This window comes from Mus caroli, unplaced genomic scaffold (assembly GCF_978045245.1).
Source record: "Mus caroli unplaced genomic scaffold, Mus_caroli_1 scaffold_6, whole genome shotgun sequence".
Taxonomy (NCBI): domain Eukaryota; kingdom Metazoa; phylum Chordata; class Mammalia; order Rodentia; family Muridae; genus Mus; species Mus caroli.
Window position 1 is genome coordinate 902081 of NW_028227261.1, and position 13070 is coordinate 915150.

The 13070-nt window shown below is 51.6% G+C and overlaps 1 protein-coding gene across 1 annotated transcript in view; it reads left to right on the plus strand.

Annotated features, from left to right (window-relative positions):
- The first annotated feature begins 6432 nt into the window (after window positions 1–6432).
- Window positions 6433–13070, plus strand: part of Prkcz (protein kinase C zeta) — a 103629-nt gene continuing 96991 nt past the window's right edge. The window contains exons 1-3 of the mRNA XM_021159769.2: window positions 6433–6703; window positions 10214–10335; window positions 11317–11406. Of these exons, the coding sequence (XP_021015428.1) occupies window positions 6627–6703; window positions 10214–10335; window positions 11317–11406 (289 nt within the window). The 5' untranslated portion in view covers window positions 6433–6626. The remainder of the gene's footprint in view (window positions 6704–10213; window positions 10336–11316; window positions 11407–13070) is intronic.

Sequence of the window (13070 nt, forward strand, 5' to 3'; positions counted from 1 at the left end):
CAAGCCCTGTGTGCTTAAGTGGGGTTGAGGCAGGGTTTCTCCCTGAATCTACTTAAGTCAGTAAGGCTCAGTGATCCTCCTGCCTCTACCTTCCATTCAGAGTTGGCTTGCAGGTACGTGCCGGACGGACAGCTTGTTACATGGGTGCCACTGAGCCACATCCCCAGCTCCACAGAACTGTCATCTCTATAGGTCTGGGAAACACTGAAAGCAGCGGCCTGTCTCAACTGACATCAGGCTGCACAAGAGAAAAACCCTGGCTTATGGCTGCACAACTTTTGGCACTTACAGGGTATCAAGCAAAGTCTGACGGCTGACTGAATGAGTTCAGTTGATATTGTCACTTCAGTTGGTTTCTCTAAGTCCCACAATCCCTGACAGAGAAAGGAAACATCTGCGGTAGGGTGCCTCCCTCTCTCCGCTGTGTATGCCAAGCAAATGCTCTGGGCCCTTCCTGTAGCAGGTGGGTTCCTGCCAGACCCCACCCGGGTCAGCCTCACATCTGGAAAGGTGAACAATGTTTCCTCTCCCCTATAGGCTCTGAGAAAACCAGATAACAGAGATCTACTGGGAAGTCTGGACTTGGTAGAGCCTCCTGGGGAGGTAGGAGGAGCCCTCACTTAACCCTCTGGGAGCCACTGGCCACTCCTTACCCTTCCCCACACCTGGCAGTATCTACCCTGTCCTTCTGTGATGGCTTGACCCAGCTGTAGACACCTGAGAGTCAATTGAGAAATGCCTCTAGATGACTGGGCTGTAGTCAGGCCTGAAGGACATTTTCTTAACTGGTCACGTGGAAGGGCCTAGCCCGGTGTGGGTGGCACCACCCCTGGACAGGTGGTTCTGGGTAATATAAGCAGTCTGAGCAAGCCAGTACGGCAGCCCTCCACCATGGCCCATCACTCCTGCCTTCAGGTTCCTTCTCTGTTGGGTTCCTGCCCTGACTGCTTTCAATGATTAACTGTTCTATGGAAGTGTAAGAGAAATAAGCCCTCTCCTCCCTTCCGGTCAGTGTTTTATTACAGCAATATAAACTGAAGTAAGACACCATCCACCAGCTGGTCCCAAGAGATCTGAGTGAAGCCGGGCATGTGGGTCCCCACCCACCCAGCTGGGCTTTGGGGAAGGGGCTTCATGGATGGCCTCATCTTCTCAGAAACGGAATCTGTATAAACCCATTTTAAATTTTATCTTCATTTGGAAAACGGTTTGTGTTTGGGAGTATCCAGTGTCTGTGGAAAACTGGGGAACCACAGAAACTTTAGGACGTGGAAAGGATCTGCCTCCAGTGGCCCAGCCAGGTTCCTGTCTGCGGCCCCAACCACCCCATGCTGGGGTCTGCCTCACCTCACAAGTTCTGAGGGTCACCTCCAAACCCTACCCACCAGGGAGGAAGCTCTGGAAACCTGTCTTTCTGCTTCACTGTGACTGGTCTGGTCTGGTCTCCATGTAAGCTGGTGGAAACCCTGCCCTCCCCTTGGTGGACAGAGCCTGAGGTCCTGGAGCTCATGTGGCCCCAGAAATCCCACTCATTACACTGGGTGCCTGGAGAGGCCATGGGAACACCCACCCACTGGTGAACTGGGGGAACAAATCCTGTTGTCTGCTGCCAGGCAACACCCCAACACGGTTCCCAGGGGAAACCTGCAGGTCCCTTCACCCTGGAGCCTCACAGGTTGGGGGTTCTGATTTGGGAGTTACTGCTGTGACCTGCTCCCATAGGCCTGGAGGTTGCTTTGCATTGCAAATTCTGGCCTCAGGAGAGAATGGCCAAAAGGAAGGGTAGTTAGGGGCTGGGGAAGCTCTTAGGACACTGGTTTGAACCATAGGCATACATTTTTTGCAACCTCCTTTTAATAAGGGTTCAACCTCTTCTATAGTCCACCACTCAGTAGAGGTAGTAGAAGAGAAAAGTTGCTAGGATGGGGGGGAAGTGGACCTGTTCAGCAATAGTTCTTTGGGGATGGGTTTGATCCTCTTTGGCAGCAGTTCAGTCCCTTAGCAAACACCAAATATGACTCAGCAGCTGCAGACCAGTCCTCTAGGCAGGCAGACGCCAGGCAGGAACCAGCATCCATAGTTCAGTTCTGAAGAAACCACCAGGCTCGCCAACCAGCCTGAGGCGAGGCTGCAGAGGTGGCAATCTGCCACAGGAACCTACCTCATGAGCAGTTCTTGGGCGGGTTTCTCTCAATGGTGGCGTTATCATAAGCTGAGCCCAACAGCGCTATGTAAGGCTCAACAGCGCTATGTAAGGTGAATCAATACATGCGTGTCCTTAGCAAAGAGTAGCGAGGCCAAGCAAACCAAACCAACGCTCAGTGCTCATCTCCCGCTGTCTGTGAGGTCATATTTATACTCCCTCACCAAGCGTCCTGTCACGTGTCTGCTATATCAAAACACTCATCCCCCTATGCCTGCTTCAGGAAAACAGTCTTTCATGTGTTTGCTTTAGCAAGACATCCTTTCACCTCTGTGCCCCAGCAAAACATTTGACCTACCTTTCCAAATAAACTAGAAGTCTCCACTTCAGTTAACCTTAGCGCTCAGTCCTCTGTTCTACTGGGAGGCTTCAGTACACTGCATGGCTTCTCTCCTAAGGCCCCTCTGGCTGTACATGGTCCAGGACTGGAACCTGAACTCACTGGCCTTTCCCACCCTTGTGGTTTTTTTGAGACAGGGTTTCTCCGTGTAGCTCTAGCTGTCCTGGAACTCACTCTGTAGACCAGGATGGCCTCAAACTCAGAAATCTGCCTGCCTCTGCCTCCCAAGTGCTGGGATTAAAGGTGTGCGCCACCACTGCCTGGCTGCAAAAGATGTTTAATCTTGGTTCCACCCTAAGAAGCTGGTACGGTACACATCCATTTTCCATGAAGAACAACCAATAAACAGTTTGGAACCAAGGGCTGTCTGACTCTTTCATTGAGAACGGCCATGGGGAGCATGGAGCAGGTCTTCACCTACAGAGCCACAGCCTAAGCCTCCTGCAGAAGACCTCTCTGTGCTTTCAGCCACAATCACAGCCAAGCTAAGGACCTTCACTGGTGAGCAAAGCCAGGACTTCCCTCCCCACCCCAAGCCCTGGGCTAGACTCCATCCTCAGCTGGCAGGTCCCCAACTCTGCTCTCAACTCCTTGAGACTCAGGGGAGTCTGAGTGTCCAGGAGTTTGGGAGCCCCTGGTCCCGGCCTCTTTGCAAGCCTGTGGACCCCTGACATTTGTTCCTGACTCTTCTGTGTGGCACCCCATGGATGACCAGGTGCCCAGGGGTCTGGGAATACCAGCTTCAGCTTTCCCACACCTCAGACTGTGTTTTCCCACCCCCAGAGTGGTGTCTCCGGGCTTCCATGAAGCCCAGCACCTGCCCAGCTTGGGATAGGCGTGGTCAGCATTTTACCTCCCCAGCACCCCTTTCCACCAGGTTGCCTAGCCCATTCAAGGCATGCCTTATTCTTCCCAGTATATCAGGAAGTACTGAAAGCTATACACTAAAGGTCAAGATGGCTATAGGGCTAGCTGTAGGATGCCGCATGTAGAGCTGGTCAGGTGGCCAGCACAACTTTCCTAGATCATGATTGCTGGGCGGGTGCAGGAGAGTCACAGTGTACTCCTACTTTGGTGCAAGATAGATGTTCTTCATCGTGTGTGTCCGGGCACCGTGTCACCTTCTGTCCAGTTGCCTTTTAGTGATGGGGGTGGGGACAGACCACTTACATAGACATGAGTGTGTTGGACAGGCATCAGAGAAGGTGCTGCTGAGAGCACAGGCAAAGGTTCCACAGACAGGATATAAGGTCATCCAGGGGGTGGGTGAATGTGGGGGAAGGTAACGGCAGAAAGGAACGAGGTCCCTGGTCCTATGAGCCTATTTGCCATGGTGAAAAACTAGCTTTCACCCAAGAGCAAGGGAAACAACCAAAGGCTTTTAATATATACATTTTTAAAAAAAAGGTTTATTTATTATTATATGTAAGTACACTGTAGCTGTCTTCAGACACACCAGAAGGGGGCATCAGATATTATTATGGGTGGTTGTGAGCCATCATGTGGTTGCTGGGATTTGAACTCAGGACCTTTGGAAGAGCAGTCAGTGCTCTTAACCCATGAGCCATCTCTCCAGCCCAATATATACATTTTTAATTTATGTGTGTGGCCTGCGTCCGGAAGAGGGCCTTGGATCTCCTGGAACTGGGTGCTAGGAATAGAGAACCCTTCTAAAAGGGCAACCCCTACTCTTTACTGTTGGGCCATCTCTCCCATTTCTACCAAAGGCTTTAAAAAAAAAAAAAGATTTATTTATTATTATATCTAAGTACACTGTAGCTGTCTTCAGATGCACCAGAAGAGGGCATCAGATCTCATTACGGATGGTTGTGGGCCACCATGTAGTTGCTGGGATTTGAACTTCGGACCTTCAGAAGAGCAGTCGGTGCTCTTAACCACTGAGCCATCTCTCCAGCTCCCACCAAAGGTTTTTAAACACTAGACTACAACCTCAGCAAGGGCTGACTTGTTTGTTTGTTTTTTTTTAAGAACTTGGACACTGTGTCATGATCCCAGCACAGAGAGGGAGGCTAGGCCAACAAACGGGTCTTAGTGAACTCAAAGGGAAGATGCACTGTAGATTGTGAGGATATGTGGAAACTGTGAGAATGCGCGGGGGGGGGGGTACGTGAGGTCTTGGGGGGCACTCAGTGGAGGGTAGGGAGCCCTTGTCTTTAAAACAAAACAAAACAAACAAACAAACAAACAAAAACAATAAAAAGTAAAATGTAAAGGCTGTGACCAGAGAAAGGTAGACGTAGCTTTGGAGAACAACACCCTGGGTGAATCTGTTGCTGTTAAGGGTTAAGCTGGACATGGTAGAGCACGCCTTTAATCTCGGCATGGGGGTGGGGGTGGGGGAAGACAAGCAGTCTGAGTCTGAGACTAGCCTTGACTACAGAGTGAGTTCCAGGACAGCATGGGATACATAGCTACACAGAGACAGACAAACAGACAAGCAGAAAAGTAAGTAAAAGTCCAAGCAGCACAGCCTAACTCAGGCTGTCATTTTAACCACTTGGAAGACTGTGGCAGGAGGATTAAGGGTTCAGCAGCTACCTTGCAGAGTCTCACAACTTGCTCCAGTTCCAGGGTGAGCCCAGAGCTCTTCTAACCTCTTCAGGGCACTGTACCCAAGAGGTGTGCAAATACACAGGAATACACATGCTGGCAAAACAACAGTCATATACCTAAAATAAAAATAAAACTTTCGTCCATTTCCCAACGCTAAAATAAACAAAAATATGTCTGTGAACTCAGTGTGACACACATCTGGAATCTCAGCACTTAGGAGCCTGGGCGGGTGAGGACAAGGAGTGCTAATAGCCATGATAGAAGTTACAGAGGTGCAGAGAACCAGGTTTGAGTTCAAAGGGTTTTGAAAACTTATCTGAGACACTACTGGGGATTACCGGGTTGGCTACAGCCTCCGTTTCTCTAATATTGGGATTGTAGGCATGCCATTTTTAAAAAAAAAATTATTTTTAAGATTAAAGTGTTTAAAAGCCACTTGAAGCCTGCGGGGGTGGCATATGCCTTTAATCCCAGCACTTGGGAGCGGGAAGAAGGTGGATCTCTGAGGTCAAGGCCAGCCTGGTCTACAGAGAGAGCTCTAGGGCAGCCTGAGCTACTGAGAAAGCCTGTCTCGAAAAACAAAACAAACAAAAAGGCATCTGAAGATGACCAGGTGGCTGCCAACAGGTGTCTTCTAGGGAGAACGCGGGATATAAGATCAGGGCCGCTGCGTCTTTTCGGCCCTCCAGCGTCACCTCAGTGCCTGGCACCAAGAAGAACCAGGCACGCGTGTGGAATGTAAAGCGAAGGGCTAAGAAGACCTTACGATTTTCCAGATCTGTTCGGCGGAGAAGCTAACTGGAGCAGAGGCGGCGAATAAAGACAGGCCCTCCTTGCCGGGGATGAGAGATGCCCCTGAAGTTGGGAGGGCTGGGACCTGAGGGCCAGACCAGCTCGCACTTTGAGAAGTTGCTCAGCTCCTCACAACCTCGGGGACGCTGCGGACAGCTGGAGTTCGTACTCCGAATGTCTGAAAACATCGGACAACCCGCACCTCCAAAAAGTTTGCCCCGCTTTCAGCACAACAGACCCAGCAGACTCAGAAGCACGGGGCGGAGTGGCCTGGCTGTCCCTGGGCTATTCGGGTCGCCGCCCGTTGCCGGGCAAAGCCACTACGTGCGCGCTCCCATTGGCCCAGGGCCGCGCCCGACAGGTAGTTCGTCCTGCACTCTGGTTATTGGGCCGCGGCCGCGCGGCCCCCCGAGGATTGGCCCAGGTGGCGGCCCCGGGGAGCCCTCATTGGCCACAGGTGCCTCCCGCCTCATGGATTGGCCGTCTCGATGGCCAGGTTCCGCCCCCATCCAGTGTGCCCCCAGCTCCGCGCACCGCCCAAGTTCCGCGGAGTTGGCGAGGCGGGTGCCGTCTGTCCCGTGCTGCGCGCTCCCTTCCGCGCGCTCCCTTCCGCGTTCCGCTGTCTGCCCCGCCTGGCAACCCGGCCCTTCTCCGGGGCCGCTAGCCATGGCCGGAGCGCCCTGGAAGCAGCGCTGACGGCGGCTGGCTGAGTGCGCCATGCCCAGCAGGATGGACCCCAAGATGGACCAGAGCGGCGGCCGCGGCCGCGTCCGTCTGAAGGCGCACTACGGCGGGTGAGCGCGCAGCGCGGGACAGCGGGCAAAGCAGGTTGCGCGGCGGTGGAACTTCGGGGCTGTCGGGGTGCTGCGCGCGAGGGAGGCAGGGAGGCGACGACGAGGCGCCCCGGGAGCTGCGGTGGCGCCCTTCAATGTGGCCCGAGGGAAACCTCGAGGGCGGGGCGCGCTCCGCGTTCTCTCTGGGCGCACACAGCAGGCAGGTGTTGTTGCGCTCCTAGCCTTGGTCTCAGTCAGGGACATTAAGGACAAACTTGCATGGTCTAAAAGTTTTTATCAGATTGTGAAAACTTCTGGTGCATTAAAAAAAAAAAAGTAAAAAAAAAAAAAAAACAAACCCAACACACCCAAGATTATTCAAATTGGCCGCTGTTTAAATGTAAGGAAAACCTTTGATCCAGGTATAGGCACGCACAAGAATGCTTGAAGTTGTGGGAACATCAGAGCACATTTTCGCAGCTTTGGTTTTGGGGAACAGAACTTTTTGAAGCTCTCCAGAAAGAATAGTCTTGCCCTGTTTTTTAGGACAGGGATGATGGACTGTTCGTCACATTCCTGGAGGTGGTTTTGGGGGCTGGCCTCGGCCCTTAGCCCTGGATTCCACCTTGTTTTCCGGGAGGGAGAGGGTGGAGTGGGGAGGGGGCCGATAGGGGCATGACAGTGGTTAGTATGGTTGTCCAGGAGCATTGAGTGATGAGAGCGGAGTGATGGTGTTGGTTTTCTGGTGGCTGGTTTGCCCAGGCTGGGTTGGAGAATCCCATAATCTTGCCCCTGAAGGCTTTGACAGCTTCTTCCTTAGGTGCTGTGTGTCCTGGAACCAGCCTGGGTACTCCCAGGTCAAGGGTCGAGGGTCGCTGCTCTTGGGAAGGAGAAAGGGAGTGGAGTGGAATGCTGGTCCTGTGGCTGAACTGGGCTCTCAGCATTCCTAGGAGTTTTACAGAGTGGCCGGTCCCAGCCACAGAGACAAGTGACTGGTCCTTGGAGGTGGTTACTTGCCTGGGTAGAAGGCTTTCTTTTCAGCCTCAGGCCAACTTCTGGTGGTCCTGGATTTGGAGGGTTTCTGGTACAGCCAGAGAAAGAAAGATTTCGGGGGTTGGAGGTGGTGGAGGCAGCCAGCCTCACCCAAAGATGTCAGGTCTGCAGCCCTGACTCTGGCCTGGAGTGCCCTGCCAAAAGGGAACGCTTAGCTGTGTCCTCTGGCTTGCCGATTCTGTAGTGAGCCTGCTAAAGCGGACAGACTCTCTTCTGCCTGGAAGCCCCTAAGCTAAAAGCCCTCAGGGGAGGGAATCCACCCTCCCCTTAGGGTGGGTTTAGCGCACACCTTAGGGTCAGGCTCACCTTGGACAGTTCCCCCAGTCCTGGACTTGTCAGTCTTGCCTACCCCTCCCTCCCTTTTGCCCCTGGGGAGCACTTTGGTTACTGGCAGTGTAATTCAACCTGTTGACTCCAGTTTCCTCAACTGACAAGAGCGACGCCCCCCTTCCTCTTCCTTCCCCTCTCCCTTTCTCCACCCCTTCCTGCACTCTCCCGTTTCTCCCCACTTCTCCACACCACTGCACCCCTTCTGTACCCCCCTCTTCTTTCATCTCCCCCTGGAAGAGTCTCCTCCACAGCCTTCCTCCCCACTTATTCTGAAATCTGCCAACTGGGTTCCTCTCCAGAGCTTGAGCCCCGGGCAGTGATATGAGAAATGCAGAGATACTCTCTCAGCTGTGAAAGTTGTGGATTGGGGAAGATGTTCTTTCTGTCCAGGAAGGCAGTGTCTTGGAGGCTCAGGGTTAGACACTGCCTTAGCAGAGGTGACAACGTTGAGAGTCAAAGATACAGCCCTGTCTTTAGACAATGGTGGCCATTTGTCCTCTGGTTGTTCCTCGGATCCTCTGAGGCTTGAGAGGAGTGCTGCCACCAGTGGTCACCTATATTTGAGGAGTCAGGCCACTCTGTGTTCTCAGGGGATTACAGGAGAGTTTGACATTCAAAGCTGAGGTGCCTGCTTTTCTGAAAATCCAGACAGCACAGAGGGTGGGTCTTCCCTCCTGTTGAGGCTCGTGTTACAAACTTTCAAGTTGGAGGACCTGCTGAGGTCCTTGAAGATGCAAGAGTCAGTCAGGGATGGGTGGTCCATCTGACTTCAGTGAGGCGGGGTTGCTTAGAGCTGTGGTATAAAGAGAGCTCTCCAAAGACTGCTTGGCTGAGGGGGCATTTGACCAGGGTGCACCTCTTAAGGTCTACTTGTCCCCTGGGCACTGGAGGCTGTAAGTGGAGGATGGTGTCTAGGGGTTCAGAAAGAGGTCTAAGAAAGGGATGTCAGCCCTGAGTTCCTGAGTTTCCCAGTTGGAAGTCTGGCCAATGCTGAGTATGTTGGGCAGCCTGGACACTATGCCAGGGTGACCCCAGTTGACAGAGGCCTGGGAATGGGGCTTGGTCTGTGGAGTCTGTGCTTTGGACATCTCTGTGCCTCAGTTGTTATCTGCCATGATTCTGTGGGAGTAGGAGCAGGATCTGTTTCTGTCACAAGTGGGGGACCTGGGCAGGTGCTAGCCGGCTGGACTTGGTAGAAAAAGGGGGCATCTGGGGACATCTATCCCTGACTCTAAGTGAGATCCATGGGCCAGCAGGTCCCAGAAGGTCTGGCTGGTGTTGAGGGCTAGGTAGGTGCTGGATCCTTTTGCTCTGAATTTTGTCAGTAGACAGTGTCTTTGTTTATAGACACTTGTGTGACCCAGTTTAGATAGCCCAGTGGGGAAGCCAGGGGATCAACAGGAGCCTCAGCCAGTATTTCTGTTTCAGAGATTTTCAGATTTCCTTTCTTAAGCCCTTTTTCCCCATGAATGTCAGGCATGAGTTGATTTTCACTGAAGCTTCGGTGAGGGTGTGGTTCCTGCTTAGCTTCCATGGGAACGGGTTGCCTCTGCCCTTCCCTATAAGGAATACAGGGGAGCAACATCCCCACTTCTCATTTTCCTCCTCCAGAGCATGTCTCTGAGCCATCTCCTACTACAGAGGTTTAAGTCCCATCTGAGAATGAAAAGATAAGAGGCAGTAGCATTCTGAGATTTGATTTCCCAAGAAATAGGCCTTTCAGAACTTTTGCTGCTGCACTAGGGAAGAGATGCCCAAGAACTGCTTTGATTAATTGCTTTGATTAATTGTTCGTTTCTCTGGGTAACATGCTCTGGTTTTCACCTTTTGGGAAAAGACTTGACTTTGGAGTTTTACCTTAAATGAAGGTAATGGATTCGTGTCTGCATCTGGGGTTCTCCTGCCTAGTAGGTGTGGTTGCTGACCTCCACTAGGGGGAGCCTTCTGTCATGTTGACTTGGTTCTCTGGTGTCATGGGGTCGTTTTTAAAAACTGGTCAATGGTTCTATCTTGTGTTGGGGGAGGGCATTCATTGTCTTGGGGAGGAGATTTTCATCTCATGTATCTAATTGGCAACTTGGCTAAGCAGTGTTTGGTCACATTTAGATACGATCCTGCTGACAGATATCTCTGTCCTCTTTGTCCCAGGGACATCCTGATTACCAGCGTGGATGCCATGACAACATTCAAGGACCTCTGTGAGGAAGTGCGAGACATGTGTGGCCTGCACCAGCAGCACCCACTCACCCTCAAGTGGGTGGACAGTGAAGGTAGCCTCGGTCTTGGGATGGTCGGTCTCGGGATGATCGGTCTGAGCTCCCCTGGGCTTTGTATGGATGAACTTGTTAGAACCAACCATTACTCAGTAGGGGCCGCTGCAAATGGGCAAATAGGGACAGTACAGACTGGGCAGCACTAAAAGAGGGGAGTGTTCCTGCTATGTGGGGACCTCTGGTCTCAGCTGAGGGGAAAAAGCTTAGGGCATCTCCTGGCTCCCACCCTGACTCCTTACCTGACTTTCCTGTGTCCTGGGGTTTAAGAAGGACTAGCTGCGTAGAAGAACCAGGAGGTTAAATCTAGTCCTGAGGCATCTGCTCCCTGCCTTTGGTTTATCTCCTCTCTCCTTTCTTCTCTCTTTCCCTTTGTATTTCCTTTCTCCCTCCTTCTTCTCTCTCCTGTCTCTTTCTCCACTTCCCTTTCTCCTTCCTTCCTTCTTCTCTCTTCTCTCATTCCTTTCTGTTCCCCCCACTTCCCCCTTTCTCTTTCCCACATCCAGACCCATCAGTAACTCGGATGGGCTGGGGCAGGGGGAAATAGTCTGACTACAGCCATCAGTCAGAGACACCGGAGCAGACAGAGCTTGTAGCAAGCACATGGCCTCTCCTGTTTCAGCAGAACTCTTGGTACATAGGGCTGGGTTTGTGCAGCTCTGTGTCCATCAAGACTAGGGAAACCTCTTCCTTAGCCTAGGCCATCTCGGAGGAGGTTCCAGGTCTTACTTGCTGCCCCTCAAGCTCTAAGAGCTCCCAAGGCTGTGAGTGAACCTGACTTCCTTCCAGGCTCGACAGGTTCTTACAAGGCAGGTCCCATGAGGGAAAAATCTGTTCTGGAATCTCTGTGTCGACTGTGAACGATGAGACTTTGCCCACCCAAACTTCTGTCTGTACCGCTGAGTGAGCACTGGTACTGAGTAGCTCAGAACCTCTTCACCTTCTGTGGCCTCATTGGTACCTCTTGCCTCCGCCCCCTAGGTGACCCTTGTACTGTGTCCTCACAGATGGAGTTGGAGGAGGCCTTCCGCCTGGCCTGTCAGGGCAGGGACGAAGTGCTCATCATTCATGGTGAGTGAGCGATCTGGGGCGGGCTTCTCTTTTGCCCACTTGGTCTGTCGAGAGAAAAGCCCTGCCTTATTTATTTGGTTTGCACTTCCTAATCACAGTCCATCACTGAGGGAAGCCAAGGCAGGAACTCAAGCAGGGAAGGAACCTAGAGAGGCAAGAGCCGAAACAGAGATACCTGCCCAGGGGTGGCACTGCTCAGGGGTGACATCGCCCACAGTGGACTGGGTCTTCCTACATCAGTCATTGATCTAGACAGTGTCCCACAGACTTGCATAAGGGCCAGTCTGATGGAGGTATTTTCTCAGTTGAAGTTCCCCTTTCTCAGACAACCCTGGCTTGTGTAGAGTGTACCAAACAAGAACTGAAGGGCTCTCTAATGATTGGAAGCCACCTGGAGGCTGGCAGTATAAGATCTAATAACGCTCTTATGTGCTTGTAAAAGTAAATTTATGGGACCAGAGAGACGGCTCAGTGGTTAAGAACACTTGTTCTTGTATAGGACCTGAGATCTGCTTTGAGCACCCACGTGTTGGCTAACACACGGCCGTCTGTAAGTGCAGTCCCTGAGGGATCCAGTGCCTCTTCTGACCTCTGCAGGCTCCCTCATGCATGTGGTGCACGTTTATACATTGAATCAGAGGCGTACACACACAGACACATAAAAATACATTTTTAAGAGTAAATTTGCTTAACTAGAAATGGGTTGCTCTACTTATTTACTGTATACATACACATGTGTGCACGTATGTCCACGCGTGTAAACTCGGGCCACGATCTATCAGGCTTGATGGTAGATGCCTTTACACATTGACCTTGTGGCACAGGCTTGTAATCCTATTTCTTGAGAAGTGGTAATAGGAAGATTGAGAAACTTCTAGAAAAACTTATGCTATAGAATCAGTGACAGCCAGCCCAGACCTTGTTTTGAAATAAAAAGTAAAAAAGGGCGGGGCTATGGATCCTATAATTCAACGGAAGAGAGCCTACTTAGCATTTTCAAGGCCCTGGGTTTAACTCTTAGTGCTGCTTTTTAAAATTAAGTTTTCAAGATAATGGCTGTCCTTTCTTTCTTCTTTTTTTTTTTTTTTTTGGTTTTTCGAGACAAGATTTCTCTGTGTAGCTTTGGCTGTCTTGGAACTCACTCTGTAGACCAGGCTGGCCTCGAACTCAGAGATCCTCCTGCCTCTGCCTTCCAAGTGTTGGGATTAAAGGCTTATGAGAACTGCTAGCTTCCCTTTAATGGCCCTGCTTTTTTTTCTTTTTCTTTATTAAATTACCTATTTACATTCTAAATGTTTCCCCCATTTCCAGTGCCCCCTCCCAGAGTTCTTCCCACACACATGTGCACACACATGGGGTTTGACAGGGAGAAATGGTTGGGCTTTGAGTTTCTGCTGGGGAATGTCTTCCAGGGCCCTCAGCTGGGTGGTGGTAGCACTTGCCTTTAAAATCTCAGAACTCTGGAGCCAGAGGCAGGCGAATCTCTGTGAGTTTGAAGCCAGACAGGGCTGTTACACAGAGAAACCCTGCCACTGCCTCGAAGAAAGAAGAAACAAAGAACAGATCCTTGTGGGGTCCGGGAGAACTTTGATCTGACTCAGGATGTTTCTTCCTGAGGCACGGGGTTAATGACACACTGACCGCTGACCTTATCGTGTCCTTTC